General features: G+C 43.8%; 12 protein-coding genes across 12 annotated transcripts; 3 read left to right on the top strand and 9 right to left on the bottom strand.

The window, feature by feature from the left end:
* Window positions 1–9: 9 nt before the first annotated feature.
* Window positions 10–1,113, top strand: O0I10_009367 (uncharacterized protein; the record flags this gene model as incomplete). The annotated part of the gene is made up of 4 exons (XM_058489359.1): window positions 10–72; window positions 142–160; window positions 235–396; window positions 572–1,113. 4 exons carry the CDS (start codon window positions 10–12, stop codon window positions 1,111–1,113), a joined length of 786 nt encoding a protein of 261 aa, XP_058339884.1.
* Window positions 1,114–1,656: 543 nt separating this feature from the next.
* O0I10_009366 (ribose 5-phosphate isomerase A) lies at window positions 1,657–2,660 on the bottom strand (the record flags this gene model as incomplete). Its single annotated transcript, XM_058489358.1, has 5 exons — window positions 1,657–1,860; window positions 1,928–2,035; window positions 2,112–2,146; window positions 2,222–2,358; window positions 2,428–2,660. 5 exons carry the CDS (start codon window positions 2,658–2,660, stop codon window positions 1,657–1,659), a joined length of 717 nt encoding a protein of 238 aa, XP_058339883.1.
* A 1,946-nt stretch (window positions 2,661–4,606) lies between these two features.
* Window positions 4,607–6,096, bottom strand: O0I10_009365 (uncharacterized protein; the record flags this gene model as incomplete). The annotated part of the gene is made up of 6 exons (XM_058489357.1): window positions 4,607–4,681; window positions 4,751–4,924; window positions 4,982–5,500; window positions 5,564–5,826; window positions 5,897–5,930; window positions 5,995–6,096. 6 exons carry the CDS (start codon window positions 6,094–6,096, stop codon window positions 4,607–4,609), a joined length of 1,167 nt encoding a protein of 388 aa, XP_058339882.1.
* Window positions 6,097–7,236: 1,140 nt separating this feature from the next.
* O0I10_009364 (uncharacterized protein) lies at window positions 7,237–8,137 on the top strand (the record flags this gene model as incomplete). The annotated part of the gene is made up of 5 exons (XM_058489356.1): window positions 7,237–7,407; window positions 7,465–7,481; window positions 7,582–7,669; window positions 7,749–7,930; window positions 7,990–8,137. 5 exons carry the CDS (start codon window positions 7,237–7,239, stop codon window positions 8,135–8,137), a joined length of 606 nt encoding a protein of 201 aa, XP_058339881.1.
* A 36-nt stretch (window positions 8,138–8,173) lies between these two features.
* Window positions 8,174–9,627, bottom strand: O0I10_009363 (uncharacterized protein; the record flags this gene model as incomplete). The annotated part of the gene is made up of 4 exons (XM_058489355.1): window positions 8,174–8,708; window positions 8,773–9,224; window positions 9,284–9,486; window positions 9,540–9,627. 4 exons carry the CDS (start codon window positions 9,625–9,627, stop codon window positions 8,174–8,176), a joined length of 1,278 nt encoding a protein of 425 aa, XP_058339880.1.
* Window positions 9,628–10,346: 719 nt separating this feature from the next.
* Window positions 10,347–11,550, top strand: O0I10_009362 (uncharacterized protein; the record flags this gene model as incomplete). The annotated part of the gene is made up of 5 exons (XM_058489354.1): window positions 10,347–10,502; window positions 10,560–10,755; window positions 10,834–10,900; window positions 10,963–11,105; window positions 11,165–11,550. The coding sequence occupies 5 exons, from the start codon at window positions 10,347–10,349 to the stop codon at window positions 11,548–11,550; spliced, it is 948 nt and encodes a 315-aa protein (XP_058339879.1).
* Window positions 11,551–12,102: 552 nt separating this feature from the next.
* Window positions 12,103–13,839, bottom strand: O0I10_009361 (pantothenate kinase; the record flags this gene model as incomplete). The annotated part of the gene is made up of 9 exons (XM_058489353.1): window positions 12,103–12,249; window positions 12,319–12,511; window positions 12,570–12,774; window positions 12,840–12,900; window positions 12,962–13,013; window positions 13,083–13,108; window positions 13,174–13,286; window positions 13,349–13,625; window positions 13,693–13,839. The coding sequence occupies 9 exons, from the start codon at window positions 13,837–13,839 to the stop codon at window positions 12,103–12,105; spliced, it is 1,221 nt and encodes a 406-aa protein (XP_058339878.1).
* Window positions 13,840–14,489: 650 nt separating this feature from the next.
* O0I10_009360 (uncharacterized protein) lies at window positions 14,490–15,918 on the bottom strand (the record flags this gene model as incomplete). Its single annotated transcript, XM_058489352.1, has 5 exons — window positions 14,490–14,690; window positions 14,752–14,798; window positions 14,863–14,994; window positions 15,059–15,805; window positions 15,870–15,918. 5 exons carry the CDS (start codon window positions 15,916–15,918, stop codon window positions 14,490–14,492), a joined length of 1,176 nt encoding a protein of 391 aa, XP_058339877.1.
* Window positions 15,919–18,582: 2,664 nt separating this feature from the next.
* On the bottom strand, window positions 18,583–19,057 carry O0I10_009359 (uncharacterized protein; the record flags this gene model as incomplete). Its single annotated transcript, XM_058489351.1, has 2 exons — window positions 18,583–18,936; window positions 19,019–19,057. The coding sequence occupies 2 exons, from the start codon at window positions 19,055–19,057 to the stop codon at window positions 18,583–18,585; spliced, it is 393 nt and encodes a 130-aa protein (XP_058339876.1).
* Window positions 19,058–19,195: 138 nt separating this feature from the next.
* O0I10_009358 (uncharacterized protein) lies at window positions 19,196–19,685 on the bottom strand (the record flags this gene model as incomplete). Its single annotated transcript, XM_058489350.1, has 3 exons — window positions 19,196–19,375; window positions 19,435–19,494; window positions 19,563–19,685. The coding sequence occupies 3 exons, from the start codon at window positions 19,683–19,685 to the stop codon at window positions 19,196–19,198; spliced, it is 363 nt and encodes a 120-aa protein (XP_058339875.1).
* A 342-nt stretch (window positions 19,686–20,027) lies between these two features.
* On the bottom strand, window positions 20,028–20,971 carry O0I10_009357 (uncharacterized protein; the record flags this gene model as incomplete). The annotated part of the gene is made up of 2 exons (XM_058489349.1): window positions 20,028–20,606; window positions 20,918–20,971. The coding sequence occupies 2 exons, from the start codon at window positions 20,969–20,971 to the stop codon at window positions 20,028–20,030; spliced, it is 633 nt and encodes a 210-aa protein (XP_058339874.1).
* Window positions 20,972–21,450: 479 nt separating this feature from the next.
* Window positions 21,451–22,508, bottom strand: O0I10_009356 (uncharacterized protein; the record flags this gene model as incomplete). Its single annotated transcript, XM_058489348.1, has 4 exons — window positions 21,451–21,538; window positions 21,655–21,851; window positions 21,921–22,139; window positions 22,422–22,508. 4 exons carry the CDS (start codon window positions 22,506–22,508, stop codon window positions 21,451–21,453), a joined length of 591 nt encoding a protein of 196 aa, XP_058339873.1.
* Window positions 22,509–23,327: the final 819 nt, after the last annotated feature.

Below are 23,327 nucleotides of genomic sequence, written 5' to 3'. Positions count from 1 at the left end.
ACATTATCCATGGCTCCTGCTACTAAGAAGTCTACTGCTGCTGCCAAGAAGGCTGCCCCTAACCATCCTAGCGTAAGCAACATGTCTTGTTTGATCCATTGACCCATCCCATTAATCACCACCATGTCGTCCTTTCTTTAGTACGAAGCTATGATCAAAGGTATGACGACTTTTACATGACACCAAGTGAGAAAGGCAATGTATCAACCTCTATCTATCTATCTATCTCCATAGCTGCTATCCTTGCCTTGAAGGAACGTCGTGGTAGCTCCCGTATCGCCATCAAGAAGTACATTCTTGCCAACTACGGCCTTACCGCTGGTTCCCATTTCGATACTCAAGTCAATGCTGCTATCAAGCGTGGTGTTGCCAAGGGTGTTTTCCTTCTTCCTAAGGGTAAGGATCAAAGAGTGTGATGGATCACTTCGGCTTGTGTGGATGGGTTGGATGCGCTCAAAACATGCAAGGAAGGAAAGGAAGAGGGCATCACACCGTGTATCACACAGCTCAAGTGAACATTCAATGTGGAATAAGAGTAAGGGTTATTGATCAAGGTGATGTGTTCTATTAGGCATGTCTGGTACCGTGAAGATTGCCAAGCCTGAAAAGAAGTCTGCTGCACCTGCTGATAAGGAGAAGGCTGAAAAGAAGACTACTACCAAGAAGACTCCTGCTAAGAAGGCTACTACCACTGCTGCCAAAAAGACTTCTACTCGTGTTGCTGCTAAGAAGGCTACTGAGACCAAGAAGGCTGCTGAGACAAAGAAGACTCCTGCTAAGAAGGCTCCTGCTAAGAAGGCTACTACCACCAAGAAGACCACTACTACTAAGCGCAAGACCCCTACCAAGAAGGAATCTACTACTGCAAAGGCCAATGTGAAGGCTCCCAAGAAGGCTGCTCCCAAAAAGGCTGCTGCTACTAAGAAGGCTACCACTACCAAGAAGGCTGCTGCCCCAAAGAAGGCTGCTGCTCCTAAGAAGACTGCTGCTGCTACTAAGAAGGCTACCACCACCAAGAAAGCTGCTGCCACCAAGAAAGCTGCTGCTCCCAAGAAGGCTGCTTCTGCCAAGGGCTCTCGGTCTTCCCCACGATCCAAGGCCACCAAGGCATAAATAAACGCAAGCCAAACTTCCTGGATCCATCACATGCATCAAACAGCTTTATTTCCCCGTACCATCCATTCTCTCCCAAACACGCACAAACACAAGCACAACATATCAACACCATTGTATTTACCTCTTTTTCCCGCTTAACTCATTCCTCCTCTCTACATTGATCTCTTTTTTTTCACAACGTGGTTTCCTTTCTCTTTTCTTTTAGCTTCATCTATCTGTACAGTCATGAGTTGAAATATAACGCATTTAGCTCATTATCATTACAAAATCACGCAAGCGCAAGCGCGCTTGAATTGTGTGTGTAGTATACGCGCGCGTAGGTGTTACAAAAGGGTCGAGCGCGGTTGATGCAAAAAAATTTAGGAGGGTTGGGGGGGGAGATTGACAACGCGCAAAAAAAAATTCGAGTCTGAGTAATGATCAAAAAAGCGTGCTCCATAGCTACGCGCGCAGCTCCACGTTTTTTTTTCTATCCATTTTTTTTTATCTTCGCTCTGACGCGTGGATTGACTTTTGGATCCGACAAAGTTTTTTTTATTCTTACTTTTTGAGCGTGCTTACACTTCCATCTTCTTCACCAAAGTAGGCAATTTCTGCCATGTTGCAAAACAAGCCGACTTCATAAACGCCGGTCAAAAGTTTGAGTTCCTTAAGGAGTGCTTTGGGATCATCAATGCCACCAAAGTGAGCATCCACCACAAAGTTGCCATTATCCGTCACCACTGGACCAGCCTTGTTGACGGCCTATATATACCATACCACATCGTGTTACTTTTGAAGCCATTGTCGGGATCAATCAAGTAAAACTTACCATACGCAAAGTCACCTTTTCAGGTTTCCATGACAACTTGGATTCAATGGCTTTCATGACACCCTTGTAAGCCATAGGAACCACTTCGATGGGCACACCTTTGGTCCACTATGTGATAACCCTCATCATCAATCACTTTGATTCCCATCATCATCCATCCGCCCGTATCCATGGATACACATACCTGAGTACCAAGCTTGGTGGACTTTTTGCGGTAGTCTAAACATGCATGAACATCACGGCATTGTCAATTATACCCTTCTATCTTTATGATTTTCACGTGACAATCCATACCGGCAATAATGACAAACTTTTTGGCGAGTTCAGCAACAACCTTTTCTTGGAATTGACAAGCACCACCTCCCTTGATAGCATTCAATTGCTCATCGACTTCGTCAGCACCGTCAATGGTCACGTCAATTTCAGAGAATCTTTTGACATTGTGGAATCAGCATCGATACACCTCGTGAACGGGCCCATTTCCACACACACACACTTACTGCTCGGTAGAGCCCAAAGTAAGGCCACCATCAATGATCAAGTTTTTGCTTTGGAAACTGGTAGGGACATAGACGATGTTTTTGAGTTCAGGACGCTGCAAGATACGTTCAACAGCATAGACCACAGTGGAGCCGGATCCAATACCGACGACCTTGTGGTTGGCGGAAATGTATTCATCAACAGCCTTGTAGGCAGCGAGCTTTTTGCCGTTTTCAACTGCGTTGGATGCCATAGTAGAGAAAAGACGTGCAACCCTCAACATGGGAAAAGCCGACTAGGTTTTTGTGCGTGGAGGTTGGAATATCCCAGATCGATCCTGGTGTTGGGTGACTGCTTGGTGTCGTCGTCGTGTTGTTGTTGCAGGATCATGGTTCATCTTCCTGGGTTGTGGTTGGAGCAGCATCTATACTTGTATCCCCGATTCAAGCATTACATTTACCCCACACTATAGACACTCACCTACCCCATATTCTCCGTTCTCTCATTTTCTCACCCTATAATGATTCTATAAAAGATGGATGTGGAATACAATCTTGTATATACAATAACAGGTTCATAGCAAACGCTTGATGACTTTATCATGTGATGCACATTCCTTTCATGGCAAATGATGTAATAGCTTGTAATCTACCCTTGAACAGGGCATAACCTTGATATGATGTAGATAAGCTGTAATTTGATGATAGCAGTGATCCATCACCACCCATTCAATTAAGGGATACCATTGTGCCATAGACCTACATGATCACCTTCCAACACGGGCAGCGTATCGTTGAATAAAGTATAGCATCTAATATAGCATTCGTATACAATGCCAAATGCTTCATTTCATCCAAGGGTCCCAATTGCAATAGCTTTGGTAGCCAAAATTTGCTTCTTGATAAAAGCTGTGATGAACATGTAGTTGGAAAAACAGCTGCCTACATGTCAATTGTATTTGCATAAGGAGAGATCAACTGATTGTTATAGCTGGTATGTAGCTGAAACATGGATCTTTGACTTTTTGCCTAGTAAGGAACACAAACTAGGATGTCAATTGTCGTACGCTTGATCAGCTCATTGGATCTCCCAATATCATTGATGCCCTTGATAGCCAATGGGATGTGCTGTAACAGCATGGAAATTTCTATGGCTGTGATGAGGTTTCCCGCTTGACTAAACTAGCAAGTTACCGGGTAAAGTGAGACTATCATCCTTGCCCTTGAAATGATAAGCTAACCCTTTCAATACACAGCTCTTGCACTTTACATCTCCCCAACCACATTATAATGCATCCAAGTCAGCACTAAGCTATACTGAGCTGCCCGATTACTCGGAGCGATTTTTTAAAGTTGACCCGTTAACAGAGTAGTATCCTTTATATTCCATTCCATTGGTGATCGGACAAGAAACCCTATTTGGGTCTTGGGGTAGAAAACTATGGTAATTTACCTTAAAGAATAGGTTACACTGAATCATCCAGCGGGCCCGCCCGCACATGTTTTTTATTCGACCCCATCAGTAAACAGGGCTGCTTTATCAGTTTCAGCACGCTACACGTTATAGAGACAAAGGAGCTTAAAAAGTAGTTTGGTATGCAACGCATTATAGAATCATGCATAAACGCTTCAATCAATGCATGTATTTGCATAGCTCTGGGTTTTGGTAGAAGCAATGTTGTTGGTTGGCATGGCTACTGTTCACTCATCACCCACGTACGTGATGGTTTGGAGCCCAAGGTATTCATTTAACGATAACGAAGGATTGGAAAACGATCACAAGGATGGTACTTGTATTACCATGCACTGGGATATCAAAGCACTTGCGTATTCCGCGGCAACACAGGATCCGTTTATTCCCTGCTATATACTAAAGTAGTCAATGCTACATGTATGCTATGCTGTGTTGATGGTATTATACAGGTACTCTTTATATGAAGCTATTGGCATGATGATGATCTTTTATGACAGCAGCAGCTGCTCCTACACCATTTGATCAACGGTTGTTGTGGATGTAATACATGCAAACAGCTGTTGTATATAGGTGGTGGGTATCTTGACAGGTTGTACATCAAAAGCAACAAGGGGATCCAACATCTTAGATGATTCTTCTAGACCTCGATCGGTTGCCCATTATTTCGTATTCCAGTTTCCCACATGCTTTTGCTCCCATTATTATGACTCAAGGCTTGCTATCGTTTCACCCGTGGATATTAAGCATGTCGAAATCATTCCCGGTCGTTGCCGACATCCATGGATCCTGCCATAATAACCCCTGTATCACGATCACTTGTTAATCCCAAAGTTCCCTTGCTTTGCAAAAACGCACATCCTTAATACTTACAGAGGGTGATTCTTGTATAACATCCTTACTCAAAAATGGAATGTTGACTGGTGAAGAAGATGGCGACATGCTCAATGATGGTGATACCATGTATCCATCGTCGCCATTATGAAGAAGCAATCCACTTCCTGTAACGCTGTTGTTGGATGGTGTCGAGGGATCGGATGCATCCACCTAATAAAAAAATGCGTTAGTATTCTTCTTATGGATCCTCACATCATCGATACTTACGCTATATAGACCAAGTGGATGCTCCATTTCTGATAGTAGAACGCGTAGTGGATCATCTTCAATGGTGGTATCTGCCATCTTGGGTTGTGGTTGCTGATCAATTGTGGCCAAACATACAATGTATAGATGTTGTAGAGAATCCGATACAAACAAATCTGAGCCTAGACCTCCTCCGAGATAGAAGCGTGTTTGCATTGGTACGTACGACCCACTTGATGTCTTAAAGTTCAAGGTCTCTTTCAGTGTTTGCGAGCCATTAGCGATAGTCATCAACATGGCTGGTGAGGTATTGGAAAAGCAATCTGCGGTGGTGCGTTCGGTAGGAGGCATATGTTTAACACCACATACACTGCTAGCATTATCCAATAGACATCGATGGATACGTGCAAGGCGATCGCTTTGCTCCGGGAAAATGAAATCGTACAATGAACGGTGTGCAAATTCGTGAGGGTATAGACCAAGCGCTTGCAATGATTCATCAGATACACGGGCACAGCATACATCCATTGACAAGAATAGCTGTAAAAATGATTTGTTCAGCCATCACCTTGTTCCTTTTTTAAGTATGATATCCAAGCTTACCGTGACCATATGGCTATCTTTTGTGCCAGGTGAATTGGCACACTGATCCACTCCTTGCACCGGCTGTGTCAAAGAAAACGATGACCGGATCATTTCAGGAACCAATATGCCGGATGCACCATCCATAGACCCAAAATTAGATGCGATGGATCCAACCGATTCTTCACGATCTCGCCTTCTTGGTCTCCCACGTTTCTTATGTTGCACATCAAAACAATTGTCTTCACGACCCGCCTGCACACAACGCTTGCATGGACGTTCGACTACATGGTAAAGGTAAAGGCATTGTGTCAGTCATTGCGAGTTTTCTTACATAGCATCATCCAGATTTACCATCACAAGCAAGATGAGCTCTTTGACAATGAACCTACGCAAAGCAAAGGAATCATAAATATTTGGATGATCCCATTTGGCATAAATGACGGACTTACACAAGCTGCAGGTACATGCGATTTCGTAGCACGTCTTCTAATACCGCCAGACTTTGGAGATGTGGAGAGTGTAGAGGATCGACGACGTGATTTGGTTTCCATGTTAATAAACGTCAAGCAGTGAGAAGAAAAGACAATTGAAGAAGATCAAAAACAGAAATGAGTACAAAAAGGTGGATTCATGGGCTATAAACTTTGTGTCATGTTGTGTGTATCGGCCATTTCGTTCGGGGAAAAGGACATTATGCATTTGTGTGCGAACCCACCCTTTTTTTTCACACACACAAAATCACACAACTTATAACTTTCCCCGCAAAGTTATCAATGGTTCGTCCCTTTCCCCACACGCACATTCCCACTCTCTTTGGTGTGGACGATCTTGGTTTGGTAACCTTGCCATTTACGTAAGCAAGTGCCTTCTCCTCCCCCCATACACACACACATACACGTTGTTATCGATACCCACAAATAATCCCTGATCCAACACAACTCGATCGATCACAAAAACCCCTTGGATCTTACCACGCGATGATGATAATCAACCTATGGCTATTTCAGTTAGATGCTTCGGGTCGTTCCGTGTGCGTATCTTTAATGCTTGTGTACTCATTCCATTTGAGGAGATGGCTTGTCCAGAATTCATTGTGCTGATCCTTCTTGTTTAACCCTTGTTTCACAGCACATGGATGTGATGATGAAGGTTTTCTCAAGTTGACCATTTGATCTCTGATATGTGTCAAGGCGAAATAGCATTGGTATGTGCGTGTATGTGGAGTGCTCTTTTATTTGGCCCATAGAATAATAGAAAGATTATAGGATGCACGTATCTATAATTTGCCAACAATCATGTTTGGTTTGCTACGATTCAACAGCAGCTATACTATCGTGCGCTCAGGAGTACTAGGTGCGGCCCAGGAATGATTCCCATTTGTGGGATACGTGATCTGTCAATCATGCAGCAGCAGTCGTTGTTATGGGGGTGGTTGCCATGCCAAATCGAAATGCAACAAAGGTTCGATGATTAGTTCACATTATTTCAATGCATAACATGCGATATCGATATTTACCATTAAAAGGTTCCAAAGGACTTGTCGTTTCCCCATGGCTGGTGGTGGCAGTATCAATCAGGTGCTTTTCAGCATGGTAACACGCACATCATCGGAGCTGCATTTACGCTTGCTTTCTTTTCAACAGCACATACCTCTATTGTTACAACCCACTCTTTTCGGCTTATACACTGCAATGAACGACGATGACACCGATGCCTTGCTCACAGAACGATCAGCTCGAACCCAACATGGCCTAACGAGATCCGAAATGATTCAGGGCATGGCCAACCGCTTCATGTACTCCCAATTCTATATTATCCTTTACCTTTGTCTCGCCATTTTAAGTTTGGTTTCAATAATACTGGTACGAATCGCTGGACACGTATGCTGATGTTGTCATGTACTGATAAAAGTTGTATAGTCCCTTCGAGATACATGGTAGGATCGGGTGGAGAAAGACGCAGCGTGGATCCGGAAAGAGAAAGCAAGGGAGACAAAGAACCAACGCATATCACTAAATGAACCTCCTCCCATATAGCCCGACATTGATGTTCATTGTATTCGAGAGCGTGATCAATTTCGCCATGATCATTGAAGTTGGTATTCGATTGTTAGCGCTAAGGAGGGTAACGTATACGCGTAACACACAATGACAACAATGCATGGCTTTATTCACTCTTGTGTGATCCCTCTCATTCTATATAGGCTTATTGGAACTCGGTGTGGAATATCATTGATACCATTCTCGTTACGCTCTGCGCCATCACGTTGATCGTGATTGCATCTGGTTGTTCAGCTGGTGAACGCAGCGAGGCCATCTTTGACACTGTGTTGCTTGTTATCCGTAATTGCATCCAATTCTTCCGTTTATTCATGATCGTACGAAAGTAAGTTGTACATTAATCATCCTCAATGACATGCGTGATAAACTAACATTGACAACTAGAAACAAGCATTCAATGACCGCAAGATCAGCCAGGGTTGATTTTGATGATGTCCGAGAACCATCGGTTGAGTTTAGTGCATTGGAACGTGGATTGGATGAGAGTTTCTTAAGTAGTGAAGAATCAGATGAAGACAACCATCGCGTGTAACATGCATTTAATCTAAATAAACTACTCTATACGAATCTAATTGGCATAGCTAGCAAACACTTCAGGAAGCTTTCCATCGGCAACAGCCTTCTCAAAGTCAGTGCGCATCTTCTTGAGTTGTTCGAGCTCCTTGTTCTTCTCGAGGACTTCATCAAGCTTGAGCAATTGCTTGTTAATGTCATCAGGGGAAGCAGTACCAGCAACAGCATAGTTGTTTTCTTGAACAATGGTCTTGATGTTCTTCTTTTCCTTTCTAATGTTCTTCTTTGCAGCTTCCTTGCTCTTCTTTGCAGCAGCAGCAGCAGCCTTGGCATCCTCAGCAGCCTTCTTTGCAGCCAACTTCTCTTCCTTAGCCTTTTGGGCAGCCTCCTCAGCAGCAGCCTTAGCAGCAGCAGCCTTAGCATCCTTCTTTGCGTTACGTTGCTTCTTCTCAGCAGCACGGAATTCGGCAATACGAGGATCAACGCTCAAGCAAACATCAACAAGCTTGCGAAGACGAGCATTGTCTTCCTTCTTGAGTTGAGCACGTTGAGCACGGTTCTTCTTTTCTTGATAACGCTTGTCGTCACGGCTATATGAACACACTCGTCAATATCTTTGATCCCTAAAGTATATACATTCGATATCACACTTACTTGTCAGCACCTTCAGCGCCTTCCTTATCAAGCCATTCAAACGAACGCCACGAATCAAAGTTGTACCAAAAGTCATAAAAGCTCTCGACTTCCTCCTTGGTAGATTCAGGACCACCCAAAGTAGGAACAGGTTGCTTGTTGGAGAAACGAGCTTCACGCTCAAAGACAGGGTTCCACAATTCGTAAAAGTCGCCCTCGGTCTTGGCAGTGGGAACATCATCATCGATAGCGATCATGCCGAAATCAACAGAGTCGTATTGACGACGAGTCTCAGGCTTCATCAAGGTGTCATAAGCCTTGGCGATACACTTGAAGAAAGCATCATCGTTCTTGTCAGCCTTCTTATCGGGGTGGTGCAACAAGACCATACGACGGTGAGCCTTCTTGATTTGCTCCTCGGTAGCCTTGTAACGAAGCTTAGTCAAGCCCAAAACAGCATAGTTGTCTTGTTGCTATAATACAATGTGTCAATATCCTCCTCTTTTAGCATCCACTTTTGTTCTTTTTTTACCTTCCAGTTGGTGGGATCAGTGTTGACAGTGGTAGGATCAACCTCTTCATATTCAAAGTCGACGGTTTCCTCTTCAACAATGTGCTTGGCCTTTTCCTCAGCCTCGTGACGTTCATCTTCAGAGAAAGTACGGTTGTGTCTCTTACGGCGAGCGTAGGCGAAGAAACCAGGACCAACAGGTTCAAGAACACGATCGCTGGTAGCTATAGTGTATGCATTAGCAACTGGAATGTACTAATTCATAGTATCACATTACCAGTCAAGCCAGCGTGGACAACGTGGGACTGATCAGTCTTGTACGAAGCAGGGGGAGGAGGCAACAAGAAATCAAGAGCAAGTGACATGTTGAAAGTGAAGTGGTCAAAGGAGTACAAGTGCCAGCGAAAAATTTGCAAAATCGGCTATTGGACTCCGTGCTGCTACTGCTGCTGTCATTGAATGATTGACATTGGCCGATGCAGGTTGCTGACATTTATCAGCTGACACACACACACGCACACACACACACACCCCTCCCACCACAACCACATCGACATGTAAAGTGCTAGATGTTGTATCAAATACCAATGTCTCTTCAGATAAACATACATCGTCATCACAATCCACGTGATAAGGTAGTCAAATCATTGCATAAGGTATAATATGGAGGAAATGACGTAGTTGTAAGAAGGATTCCATTATGCTTAAGCTTACTGAATCAAGTGGGAAAACCCGAAATTTATCAATCACATGTCAAAGAAATCATCCACAACAGCAGCCACATGGTGGATGCGTACCTGCTTATACATGCTTAGGTAGTAAGGAATATAAAACGAGGTAGTGATCTATGAATCATGTTCTTTGACGAGTGCGTGTGATAAGGATGAAATCAAAGTGAATCAGCAAAGCTGAGCGTGTGCTTTTTTAAACGGGCAAATCAATGACGAAAGTGTTACAGTGCAATGCTTTGTTCCAGACATGTGGATTGCACATGAAAATTACCAGGTTGCATTATTTAAGAGAAATGCGGGGTGGGAAGGTTGCTTGTTTCAATGCACCACTCGCTTCTTTCCCTCGAACAACAATGAACAAAAACAACAGCAACGCACAAAAGACTCCACTTTTGACTCATCTTGTCGCTGGCGGTACCGCTGGATTCATGGAGGCATGCACTTGCCATCCTTTAGATACCATCAAAGTCAGAATGCAGCTCTCCAGAAAAGCCCAACGTAGTGCTACAGTAAGTGCCTTTTATCACATCAAAGACAAAAATCGATTTACACACACACACAATCAGGGACGTAACCTAAGCTTCCTTGGAGTGGGTGCACGTATCGTCAAGAATGAGTCATTTTGGGCATTGTATAAAGGTTTGGGTGCTGTCACTGCTGGCATAGTACCAAAGATGGCCATCCGATTCAGCTCGTTTGAAATGTATAAGGGTGCTCTTGCTGATGAAAATGGGATTACCAGTCGTACTGGTATCTTCTTTGGTAAGCAGTCGTCCCATTCATGCATTACTATCGTTGCCATAGATACTTCTATACTCACATGGTTATTTTTGTTATTAGCTGGTCTCGCCGCCGGAACGACAGAAGCTGTATGTGTAGTTTCTCCTGCAGATTTGGTTAAGATTCGGTACGCCCACTCTGAATACCACGTCCTATCATCACAACATCATTAAATCCATAATGAAATAGATTACAAGCGCAAAGGAACAGTTTGGCCGATCCAATGGACACACCCAAGTATCGCTCGTTCTCGCATGCTTTTGTTACCATCATAAAGGAAGAAGGCATAGGAGCTTTATACAAGGGCGTGGGATTAACGGCTTTACGACAAGGTAACAAGGAGTGGATCCATTTATTCTGGTGTTGATTGATTAACATGATTCTTCTTTAGCGACCAACCAAGCTGCGAATTTCACTGCCTACCAGGAACTCAAGAAGCAAGCTCGCAACTTTCAAAAGGTGGATGAGCTTCCTTCATATCAAACGCTGGTGATTGGTGGTATCTCTGGTGCCATGGGCCCTCTTTCAAATGCACCCATTGATACAATCAAGACACGTATTCAAAAATCTGTATCATTAACCGGCTCTGGATGGGAACGTTTCAAGCAAGTAACTACAGAGATTTATACCAAGGAAGGGTTCAGGGCATTCTACAAGGGCTTGACGCCACGTGTATTACGTGTAGCTCCTGGTCAAGCTGTTACTTTTGTTGTATATGAAAAAGTCAAATCATGGATTGACCTCTTTACCGACAAGGTGCAGCCACTAACAGGGTGACTTTGACTTGTAAATAAACTTCTCCTTTCTTATAATAAAACAAAGGCACGGCGATGATAATGGAAAAAGGGGAGGTAACAAGAATAATGAAAATCATGAATGGGCATTGATAGAGGATGTGTGGTGGAATAAAACGATGCGTGACAGCATGCATTATGCGAGTGAGCGTGCGAATTTTTGAGGTCTCCTATGTCTGGATTAGACCTGGTTCCTTGTCAAAGAGCTTGGATGTGTGGATGTCCATGCATAAATTGGCCAATTACAGTAGTATCGATTCGTCGTGAACTCATGAAACAATGAAATCTACGCCTGTTCATCACAAAGAGCTTGCTATTGCCAAGTTGCCCTTCAAGCTTCTTTATAGTGATAGGCCTGTATGTTCGCCCATTTGAGCATTGTAGACAATGGCACATTCACGAGGTATCAGAATCGTTATCATCACACTTGATCGCATCAATCAACAGGTATCTGTTTGAATAAGACTTTATAAGGTTTTAAAAGCAAGTGAAATAGTACAATAGTAAAACACAGAATAACACAAATGATAACCTTTTATATCGCGTCCTCGGACCGAAGCTCTAAGTTTGTTTTCTCTATGACATCGTATACGCCGCTAGGTGTGGATGCCGTGTCTGGTCGGAAGTCCTCTGAATAGGAGAAAGAATGTCGCGCCTTACGAATAGGCTTGTGTTTGAGGAACTAGGAGGGGCAAAAACATGGTCTCAGTGAAATTGCTCACACCATCCTTCCATAGAATAGAATACTTACAGCACCCGTAGCACCCAAGTGACCTTCATGTCGAAGGAATAATGCCTTGATTTCACCTCCAGACCAAAAGTTGATGGCGTAAGACAATGTGTTCATGGTTATGGGATGTCCTCGTATAAAGCAGCCGCCGAAATAGATCCGCTTCAAGCCATGTTGTTTTGCGTTGAGATAAGCAATCTGACCAATGTTATTGCTATTGGCGTTGGGTTAGCATATCACTATTCCCATATTTCTTCTTGATCCATACGTACCTAACCATGAATAACAGGCTCTTGGATATGTCGGCATGAGAGAAGCTATCTTTTGATTGTCTAACACCTTGTTTGAACACCTTGCCAAAGCTTGATGCTATCCGTGTTGATTTGAGTCCGAGTTTGCTGTAATCCGATCCATAGATATCTCCTACTAAGAGATCTACATTGCGATTGTCGCCCTTTTGTGACATTTCAAGCATATCTAGAAACGCATTACACAGTGATGAGAACGACTATTCATACGTTATCCATATTGAAATATCTTACCATCGAATGTGCTTGCTTCGGTCAATAATGACAAAAGACCCCAAAGTGTACCGCCACCCAACTAGATATGGTTTAGTGTGAGATCGCGCACACACACACACGGCCCCTCTTTTGGTGCTTACAGATGTGCCGCTAACACGAGAGAAATCGTCTGGACCTGTTACTTTGAGTATGCTATATGAAAGAGGATCACTTATTAGAGACCTTTTCTTCCTCCCCAGCTAATTGCAAAAGTAACCTTACCTCACACCGGATCCAATATTGACCAGCTAATGTAACAAGAAGACGTGTAAGTGATATAGTGTCATCGTTTTTCTTCCCCCAAATGTCTTACCAAATACGGGTATATGGCCTGAGTTGTCTCTTCAAATTGCATGGGATTCTCCTCCAATTGCTCATTGTATGTAAAGACCTCGTATGGTATCTCGGTGATGAAAAAGTTCAAACCTGGTCCGAGAGTAAATCTTGGCTGTCCATCCCATATCCTCATACCCATCACCACAACCTACCTGTGATAAGACATTCCATTTCATCCTCTTTTTGTACGACTATGCCGGGAAGTCGTTTTGACAGCTTGTCGTAATAAAGATGAGAACCACCACCCGTGGCTTTGAGAACCTGCTCTTGTCCATTGTTCATAAGGTGGCGAGAGTCTGCAACGAGTTCAGCGATATAGTCGATACACTCGTCGATCTTTTCAGTCTCGAACTTTTTGAAATGAAGTCTTCCTCCTTTGCGATCAGCAGATGATGTGAAGTAGACAATCTTGGCTAGTGAACCACCAATCTAGAAAAAGACGAATAAAGTGAGTTGTTGTTTCGCTAAAGAGTCCATGAGCTTCATTGGTTCATACGTCGACAGCGATTTGAGAGACGTGTTCGGTTTGGTTTGGAAGAACGATATCTCTTGTTTCGTGAGCACCTGTTGGAGCAGCTTCAGAGACCGAGGCACCGATAACATTCATGATAGGATACGGTGGTGAAAGAAGCGTGGTAGTCATCCTGAAACTTTTTGGGTGCTGTCTTTGAAAGGGAAAAAGGGAAGGGGTGTTTGTTCGTTATAGCGGCTTCCCCAAAACGACCTATAAACTACCTTGGGAGCTGCAGCCACTTCCGCTCTGTTCTTACCGGTCTCTCACGTCCTCTCACTACACACACAGCTGCTGATGACTAAGATACATTGCATCTGTGAGACGTGCACGGACAATTCCTTACGCTGACCCCTTGACAGAGATCATTACAGCTTACGTAAGAATTTCTTTGCTTTTTGCTTAACACTCTCTTCTTCGTATCCTCACTTTGCCCCATAATGCTGCATCGAGATCCTTGCGTCGTGAACCCCAGAAAATGTATCAGCGACCGGGCCATCGATAATTCGAGGTCAGCAGTTGGGATCATGGAAATCTTATCAGGGGCTGTATCCTCCTCCGCACAATGCATGCAATCCAAAGGGAGAAAAGGGCGCGATATGACGACATATTTACATTGAGACAACAACACGTTTTCTACTGATCAATAATATCCCCAATCATGATTTTCATATTACATTCACACTTTAGAAAAAGATTACTCTCTACTTTCATCTTTCTTCCGCTTAGTCAGCGATCCTTTCCCAAAAGGTGATTTATTTACAAACGTGATAATCATCATCTCAATCCTTTTTGCTAAGCATATACAACGAAACAGGATAGCCACCAATACCAATCGATATCACCTTATCTACATTCCAAGTTTCTTTGCACCAAGGATACGCCAGCACTCGATTGAATAACTTGCGTCCTTGCGTTACAATGTATGCCTTGCCATGCGATCTCAACACTCTCCCAATCTGACGCATAAATTTTGGATAGAGCTATGATGCACTGGCATTAGCTAGCTACTCATCATGTTATCTTTTCCATTTGGCTACTAACCTTTTGGATGGTTGAGTATGATCCTTCACGCAATCCCCATGGCCAATCTATTCACACGCTCCCGATCAATCACTGATTCATAAGCCATGATCCCTTTTTATGGATACCTACCGGAAATAACTATATCCACAGAAGCATCCCGCATGCACAGTTGACGTCCATCCGCCAAGAAAAGATCCACATTGGTAAGCCCTGCATGCTTTACGTTTCCTTGTGCCTTTTCGGATAATGTCTTCACTTTGACTAAAAATAATCACATCCATATCAGTCATTTTCCCCATATGCCAATCTTCATCCTTTTTTTTACCTTCACTACCAAACCACATTGCATCTGGATAAGCCGCAGCACCTTCGATTGGAATGGTACCAGTACCACAGCACATATCAAAGACCACTTGACCTGGCTGAGGGTCTGCCAATTGTACCAAGCAATAGGCAATGGCCGGATTCAAACTTGTTCTCCCGAAATGGATACGATGACGGTACCGAGTATCAGGTACAGGGAGACTGATGCCGAGTAACAGCGTGATTGGACCCTCCTTTTCTTGACGCATCCAAGTTGCCAATACTTCATGATCATAGTGCTCGAGGTTGACTTTCCAATCTGGATAGCGTTTACCAAAAGAGAAGCCGACTTGTCCTGCAAGTACTTGGGTTTTGGATGCATGTTTAAGTTGTCCTTTGCGAAAGGTTGCACGAAAAGTTGGGACATCGGTTGATGAAGATGATGATGCATTGTTTGTTGTTGCTGCATGACGAACCCCATTCACGATAGGATCCCAAGCTGTCGTTTCAGTGATGTGGGAAATAAACTCGTTCGTCTCGTCGACATTGTTGAAAACATGGAGTGGGATGTTGACTTTGGTGGCCACAAGTGTAATGTCGTATACGCTCGATAATGGAGTGTCTTGAAGAATGGATATGATGTCTGCCAAGTCGCTGTGATCCATCATCACTTGTACCCTTCCAGTGCCAGGTTCTTCAACATAGCGGGTTCCTTCAGCTGGCAATTCCAATCGTTTGCTGATCTCTTCTTTTGCCACGAATTCCAAGCCTGTCGTTGTTGTATTAGCTCGTCTGCAAAGCGATTCAGGAACGTAAAAGTCGTGTCAATGTACCCTCTGGAACATGGAAGAGCACATGCACCGATCGATGAGCTTGTGACATTGGAAAAAGTCTGACGTTGTAGGAGGAAGAAGACCGCCCCTCTATTTTTTTTCTTCTGTGCGCTCACGTTGACTTGCATAAAATTACTTACAAAACCTACTCCCTTTCAACTTGCATCCCTATCCACATAATGTAATATGGCTAGCGAGACTCGAATAAAGAGTACATCAGCTTGTAAACGATATGTACTACTTATGTGCTAGTCCGATCCGTACATAGCCTCTCCTATACCTGCATTCTTTTCGTTCTTGATTATCATAATGAAGTATGGAGTCTTTATGAACGAAGTTGATCAGCGTGCCCGAAAGCATTTTCTGACCATGTATCGAATTCGACATTGGCAATCCCAATGTTATCCATGTAATTTACAAGTTCATAAATTGGCAGCTAACAGCCACTTCCTCCCATTCCAGACTTTTGCCAAATCCACTGCATGGGAACGATGCTCCTACTCCTGCCCAACATTTGCATCATTCAACTTCCTTGATCCGAGTTGATTTGGTTGAGTTACGGTCAAACACGATTACATCAGTTGAGCAACATAGAGCATGCTCGATCTACCTCAACTGATGTTTCTTTGTTTGATCGTAGCTCGGCCAAATCAGCTCGGATCAACCTACTTGAATTATGGAAATGAATCTCTGCAGCAGGAGCATCATTCCCATCACGTGGATTTCGCAACAATGCTGATCGGAAAAAAGTGGCTGTTAGCTGCCAATGTATGACCTGAAGATGAGGTATGCGTATCTGTCATCCATTGTCCCTGAAGTCCGGACTTTTTAGCTCAGTTACACAAAGAGGTCCTTCTGCATCTTTGGCTCTCCAGGATCTAGTTGATCGATAATGAACAAAGACCACCTCTCATATAGCATCACGCTTACAGCATATGTAAAACATAAAGACAGTCATACCTCATGATTTTACAATGAAATGTGGGGTCTTTAATAGAACAGAGTTGCTCGGCGGGGTCAAAGCGATCTTGTGTCAAACTATGAAGTCCATCGTGGCCAATCCCAGATTTCGCAATGTCGCCACCAGCCAAACTGGATCTGGGGGTCGACCTCTTCGACGACAACGACCAAAAAAATATTTTTTGGGCTAGTTGCGACATTGAACGTAAAACGTGCACACAAGGTGCTGTTGGCCAAGCCGAGCCCATTGCTCTATTCAAAACCCCACGTTTCATTGTAAAGTTTGGAGAAACAGGCACCTTTATGTTTGTAAGCGTGATGCTATATGAAGAGTGGTCTTTGTTCATTGTGAAGTAGCTAGACCCTGACAGAGCAAAAGATGCAGAGGGTCGTGTTGTGTAACACAGCTACGTTTGCATGAATGAAACGGTCAATGTATAATTACTTTATGGATCATCTAGGAACAGGCATGTATTGCCAGCTAACGGCCACTTTTATCCAATCATCATTGTTGCGAGATCCATTGCATGGGAACGATGCCCCTGCTCCAGACATTCATTTCCATGATTCAATTACCTTGATCCGAGCTGATTTGGCTGAGCTACGGTCAAAGAGAGATTACATCAATCCATACATCAGCATACGTGCGAATGTCTCAGCTGATTAATCCTTGTTCGACCGTAACTCAACCAAATCAGCTCGGATCAAGCTACTTGAACCATGGAAATGAATGTCTAGAGCAGGAGAATCGTCCACCTACAATGGAATGTACAAAAGTTGTGAATGCACAAAAGTGGCTATTAGCTGCCAATGTATGACCTGAAAATGAGGGTTGCGTACCTATCATGCATTGTCCCTGAAGTCCAAACTTTTTAACCCAGTTACACAAACACGTCCCTCTGCATCTTTTGCTCTGCCAGGGTCCACCTACTTCACAATGAACAAAGACCACTTTTCATATAGAATCACGCTTACAAACATAAAGGTGCTTGTATCTCCAAACTTTACAATGAAACGTGGGGTTTTGAATAGAGCAATGGGCTCGGCTTGGCCAACAGCACCTTGTGTGCACGTTTTACGTTCAATGTCGCAACTAGCCCAAAAAATATTTTTTTGGTCGTCGTCGTCGAAGAGGTCGACCCCCAGATCCAGTTTGGCTGGTGGCGACATTGCGAAATCTGGGATTGGCCACGATGAACGTGAAACTTGCACACAAGGTGCTGTTGGCCAAGCCGAGCCCATTGTTCTATCAAAGACCCCACGTTTGATTGTAAAGTTCGGAGATACAGGCACCTTTATGTTTGTAAGCGTGATGCTATATGAAGAGTGGTCTTTGTTCATTATCGATCAACTAGATCCTGGAGAGCCTAAGATGCAGAAGGACCTGTGATGTATGTATATCAAATGTAACGAGAAAGTCTTTGAGAATGCGTGTATATTCAAAAAGAATCAACCTATCAATCTAATGTCTGAACTACGTATTTATACATCGGCTATAGAAAAAGTTTTAATCCAATGGCAGGCTGTTGACATGGGTTAGCGTTGATTGAGAGGTGAATAATGTGAGATGCTGGCTTACAAGTGGACATGTCTCACTTGGATGATTTGTCTGAGATGTGATAATGACCGATCTTAATCACTGGTTCACCACATCACCCTCCTCCAGGTTCATTATAACGCGAAGAAGTAGTGTGTGTAAGTGAAAAAGGAAGAAAAGAGAGAGTATGAGAATGTGTGGGGAAATGCTTAACACTTATTGGAGGCGGAGTGATTTACGCACGGGTTGTTTCGGATTGCTGTTCCGTTGTCTTTTGCGTGAGTGGTTTTTGCGAGGTGCGTCATTTGTCCCAGAACTCGTTTTGCCTTTTGCGTTTCTTTTTCTCTTTCCACGCGTGTTCTCAGGCTTTGGTTCAGGTTGTTCACCAAGTCTTTTCCAGTAATCGTGAATGGTGTGTACGTTTGTAAACGACGATTCGGGTTCCCAAGTGTCGTCCTCTTCACGATAGCCTTCCCATCTTACCAAGTATTTGTACTTGCCAGGAGCCACTCTCATGAGGCAACAATCACGATCGACAACGTATATATCGTCACATGGCAAGTCGTAAGTCTTGGGATATCAACTTCAGCTGCGATAGTTGCGTAATCTCTACCAAGTTTGCCTCCCCTGATGTCCTTCAACACATAACTACCACCTCGTGTCTTCCTGACAACTGTGAATGGACCGTCATGTGGAGTATCGAGCACTTCTTTCGTTCTCTGGTACGATCACCACTACTTGGCTGTTGATAGGGAGATCAACGATATGATACTTATCATTGAGAGGCTTTGTTTCTTGCTTCTAGCATGGCCAACACCTTCTCATTTGATTACTGGAAATACCACGTTCTCCATGCTTCCAATCTCTCTTGCAACTCTTCTTCTGTCGTGCTCTCACATCTGTTTCGGTTCGATAATCCGCAGAGGTATTCATCTTCCTTGCAAACAGGGGAAAAGGGTGCAGAGTCATGCCTTTCCTGATATCTTTCCATTGATAGCAAGTTGCACACCTGGAACGAACAAGTCCCAGTCCTTGAGCACCTTTGATCAGTTTTCTCAAAGTCCTTACCGATGTTTGCACCCAACGTTCGGCTACGCCATTGCTCGTGGGTGATAAGGAGTTGCCAATCTATGGTCAAAGCCAGTCGCTTGTGCCAATTTCTTTACAAGCTGATTCACAAATTCCGTGCCATTGACTCCGTGCCAGAAATATCTCGGAAAGCCGTCATGAAACACTTGGATCAAGGTTTTGACAATGATATCAGACTGCTTATTTGGCAGAGGTCTAAGTACGCAATATCTTGTGCATACATCAACCATGACTAATAAGTATGTATTGTTGTCATGTGTAGGTCTAAATGGTCCTGCCAAATCGATTGCCCAGTGGTCTGCTGGTAGGAATGAGTGGATGGAACGCAATGGGTGATACCCTTTTTTCACAATGTTGGACATTTGGCATTCGTTGCATTGTTTTACAACTTCAACAGCATCTTTGTGGACATTTGGCCAATGGATACCGTCGCTATGCAACGCCTTCACAATTGCAGCTGCACCAAAGTGACCGAAGAGGTGATACTTTATCAGTAAATCTTTGCGCTCTCCTTCTGGTGGTTCGAACATGTCATCCGAAGTCATCGTCGACATCATTTGCCTTAGCAGCTCTTACGACAATATCGTCGTTATCATCACCCCCCTCAGCTCTTTTGCCGTGGGAAAAAGGCGAGACAGCTGATCAGGCAAGATGTTATCCAAGCCTGGCAAATGCACGACATCAAACTTGTACTCGAGGATGTGATCAACCAGCCGATCATCGATACGCGTGTAGCAACTCTTTGGGTGTGCAAATAGGTAAAGTGCTCTGTGATCCGTATAGAGGGTATTGCCCCACAGGTAGGTCGTGGAATTTTTCCAATGCGTATACCACTGCAAGCAATTCTCGGTTTGTAGTTGAATAGTTACGTTCAGATTTCGACAGTGCACGAGCCATGAAAGAAATGTGCCGAGTTTCACCATCAATAACCTGATACAACACCGCACCGATACCCGCATTCGAGGCGTCAGTGGCCACGAGAAAGGATACGCCATATTGGGATAGCGTAGAATCGGGGTGTTCGTCAAGATCTTTTGTATAGCAATAAAAGCATCAGTGTGCTCATCTGTCCATTCATCATCGAGCTTGTCGACGTTGCGTAATTCATCCAAAGGAGCAGTTAATGTGTGGATATTTTGGGAACGTGCTCTCTAAAGTAGTTCACTACACCCATGAATCGCTGAATATCCTTGCCTGTTTTTGGGATAGGCCAACTTTGGATGTTGGTTAATTTGCGTGGATCCAACGTACAGCCGGCTTCAGACACACAAAAACCTAACAGGTATACTGCCTTTTGGGCAAAGTGGCATTTATCAGCATTCAAATCAGGTTGACTTTCGTCAGAGCCTTGATAGCGCGAGCAACATGTTCAATGTGCTCTTCCATGGTAGCAAGAAGATGACAATATCGTCAACAAAGCACAACACAAAATCTGCCATGGGCTTGAAAACGATGTCATAACCCCTTTGGAATTTGGATGAAATGGGTTTAACCCGAAAGGACAGCCTCTAAACATGTATTGCTGTTTCTTGACCGTAAAGGTTGTTTTATGCCTATCATCAGGATGGATCTCAAATCGATGAAAAGCACTCTTTAAATCCAAAGTCGTAAAGACCGAAGCACCATTCAAGCCGTGAAAGATGTCACGAATGAGAGGCAATGGATGCCTATCATCAAGCGATCAAACGATTAATGTGGCGTGGATCAAGGCAAGGTCTTTTGCCTGTATAATTGCCATATGCATCTTTCTTAGGTGCAAAGGTCAGAGGAGAGTTCCACGAAGAGTTAATGGTTGCTGGTTCTACGGTACCATCCTCTAGCCATTGATCAATCGTTTCTTGCAACACAGGCTCGAGTGCAATAGGAATTGGATATTGTCGTTTGTATACAGGTGGATGATTTGTACGTATCCAAGGTAATTACCGATTCCGGCAAAGTACAAAACGACGTCTTTGGAATCGCTTTTGTTATCTAAAATGAGTGGATCAATCTTTTTTAAAAGAAAGCATCTCTCTGCTCATTCGTGCCTGCTGGTGAGTTGTTGGGTTCATAAGGCTCGGGATCAATGACAGTGCTATCGCGCCTAGGAGCAACCATATTAGGCCACGCACTTGTCAACCCTGTAAAGCCAATTCCCATCTTGGATAAAATATCCATACCCAAATAAACAGGGATCTCGGGATCTGGTAATTCCATGACCTCGAACGAATGAGAAAATTTTTATCAGAGTACTCGACATTCACATCTTTGATGGAGCCTGTTCTAGGCACTGTCAAACCATCGGCTGCTAAATGGATTGAACCATCAGTAGGAGTAATCTCAAAGTTATTGGTGACAACGAAATTTTTATTGACAAGGGAATGGGTGCAACCCCGTATCGAGCAAGGCCATGATCTCTATATTCTGTATCATGATAGGAATTAAAAAAGGCATTCGTCAGTCTTTTCCTTTTGCGTTGCTCTAACCCAAATGTCATTCTTACATTGTTTGCTAGAGCTGCCCATAAGCTCGTCGACATCGATTTCGTTGTGCTCTTTGCCCAAATACTTGAGAGCGGCAAATCTTGCCATAACCTTCTTGTGCTGCTGCTTAGCCTCAGCATCCTTCCTGGCGTTGTATTCAAGCATAGGTGGCGTACGCAGTGACCTTTGCGGTAAGGAACTTCGTGGCAGAAGTCGCAAAGTCTGTTGCGTTTGGGCTATTTAGCTTTGAACACCATGCTTGGAGTTGGCGAGTTTCACCACCGAATAACAATGGTCAGTGTCATGGTCATTGCTTATGGATTCGACAATAAAGAGCCTTTTCTTTGCCCTTGTCCTTTCCTTTGCCTTTGCCCTTTTTAGCATTGGCCTTCTTGTTACCCTTACTCTTGTTGTTGCGTTTACGCTTGCGAGTGGGTTCTTCATCATCAGAATTGTCGCTGCCAGATTCACTGTCTGGTGATCATCATCATCATCATTCTCTACCTCAGCCCAAGGTTTGCTCTGATCCGAAGCTCTTGACATCTTGTTGGCATCTTCTACAGTGCCAGCAAGCTTGACCATCTCACTCATTGAAGGTAAACGGTCGTGGCCCTCATGAAACTTCATGACAACATCCCAAATGGGCTTACGAGATTGATCCGCAACGTTGCACACAAAGTCCATTAGCAAGGAGACTTGTCATCCGGAATATGATGCCGTTGGGCATATTGGTTGATGGCCAAAGCGAATTGGCGCAAAGACAGCTTCATCTTCTTTTGTTGCATATACCTGATATGCATCAAATGGTACAATTCAGCGTACGGGCTGGATAAATCGGTTCTGAGTTCCAACTTGAAACCCTCGTACGTATTATCCTTGGCACGCTTGATGATGGATGCCAACCAAGACCTCTTCTCGGGAGCACAAGTAAAGAAAATACACTGTTCCCAGTGATCTTCCTTGGGTACCTCATTGACATGAAGGTACGTCTCGAAGTCCTCGAAAAAGTCATCGACAGAGGCGTACAATGGATGACGCTTGTCATGGCGGTCTCTCTTTTTGGTTTCACCTTGAATCTGCAAGGGTGGCACATCCTTCTTGAACGTAGGCAAGTGAACGATATCTTTCAAAGCCTTCTTGCCTTGAGACTTGCCCTTGGATGACGAAGGACCAACTCCATCATCCTCAAGAAAATGCTGCTTCTTCAGCAACCATCTTTCTTTCTGCTTAGACAACTCGTCGAAAGACTTGTCATCACCAGCAGCAATAGCGGCCTTCATCTGTCGGTCGCACTTATCAGCTTCTTGCTGACAATAAGAACGCATAACATAGTTAGGCGTGTTTGGGCCAATCTTGCCCGAAGAAATTTCTGAACCAAGAGGCTCATACTCTTTTGCACGATCTTCTTCA

The sequence above is a fragment of the Lichtheimia ornata genome (assembly GCF_029851405.1).
Source record: "Lichtheimia ornata isolate CBS 291.66 chromosome Unknown scaffold00054, whole genome shotgun sequence".
Taxonomy (NCBI): Eukaryota; Fungi; Mucoromycota; class Mucoromycetes; order Mucorales; family Lichtheimiaceae; genus Lichtheimia; species Lichtheimia ornata.
This window is presented reverse-complemented; position numbering and strand designations above follow the sequence as displayed.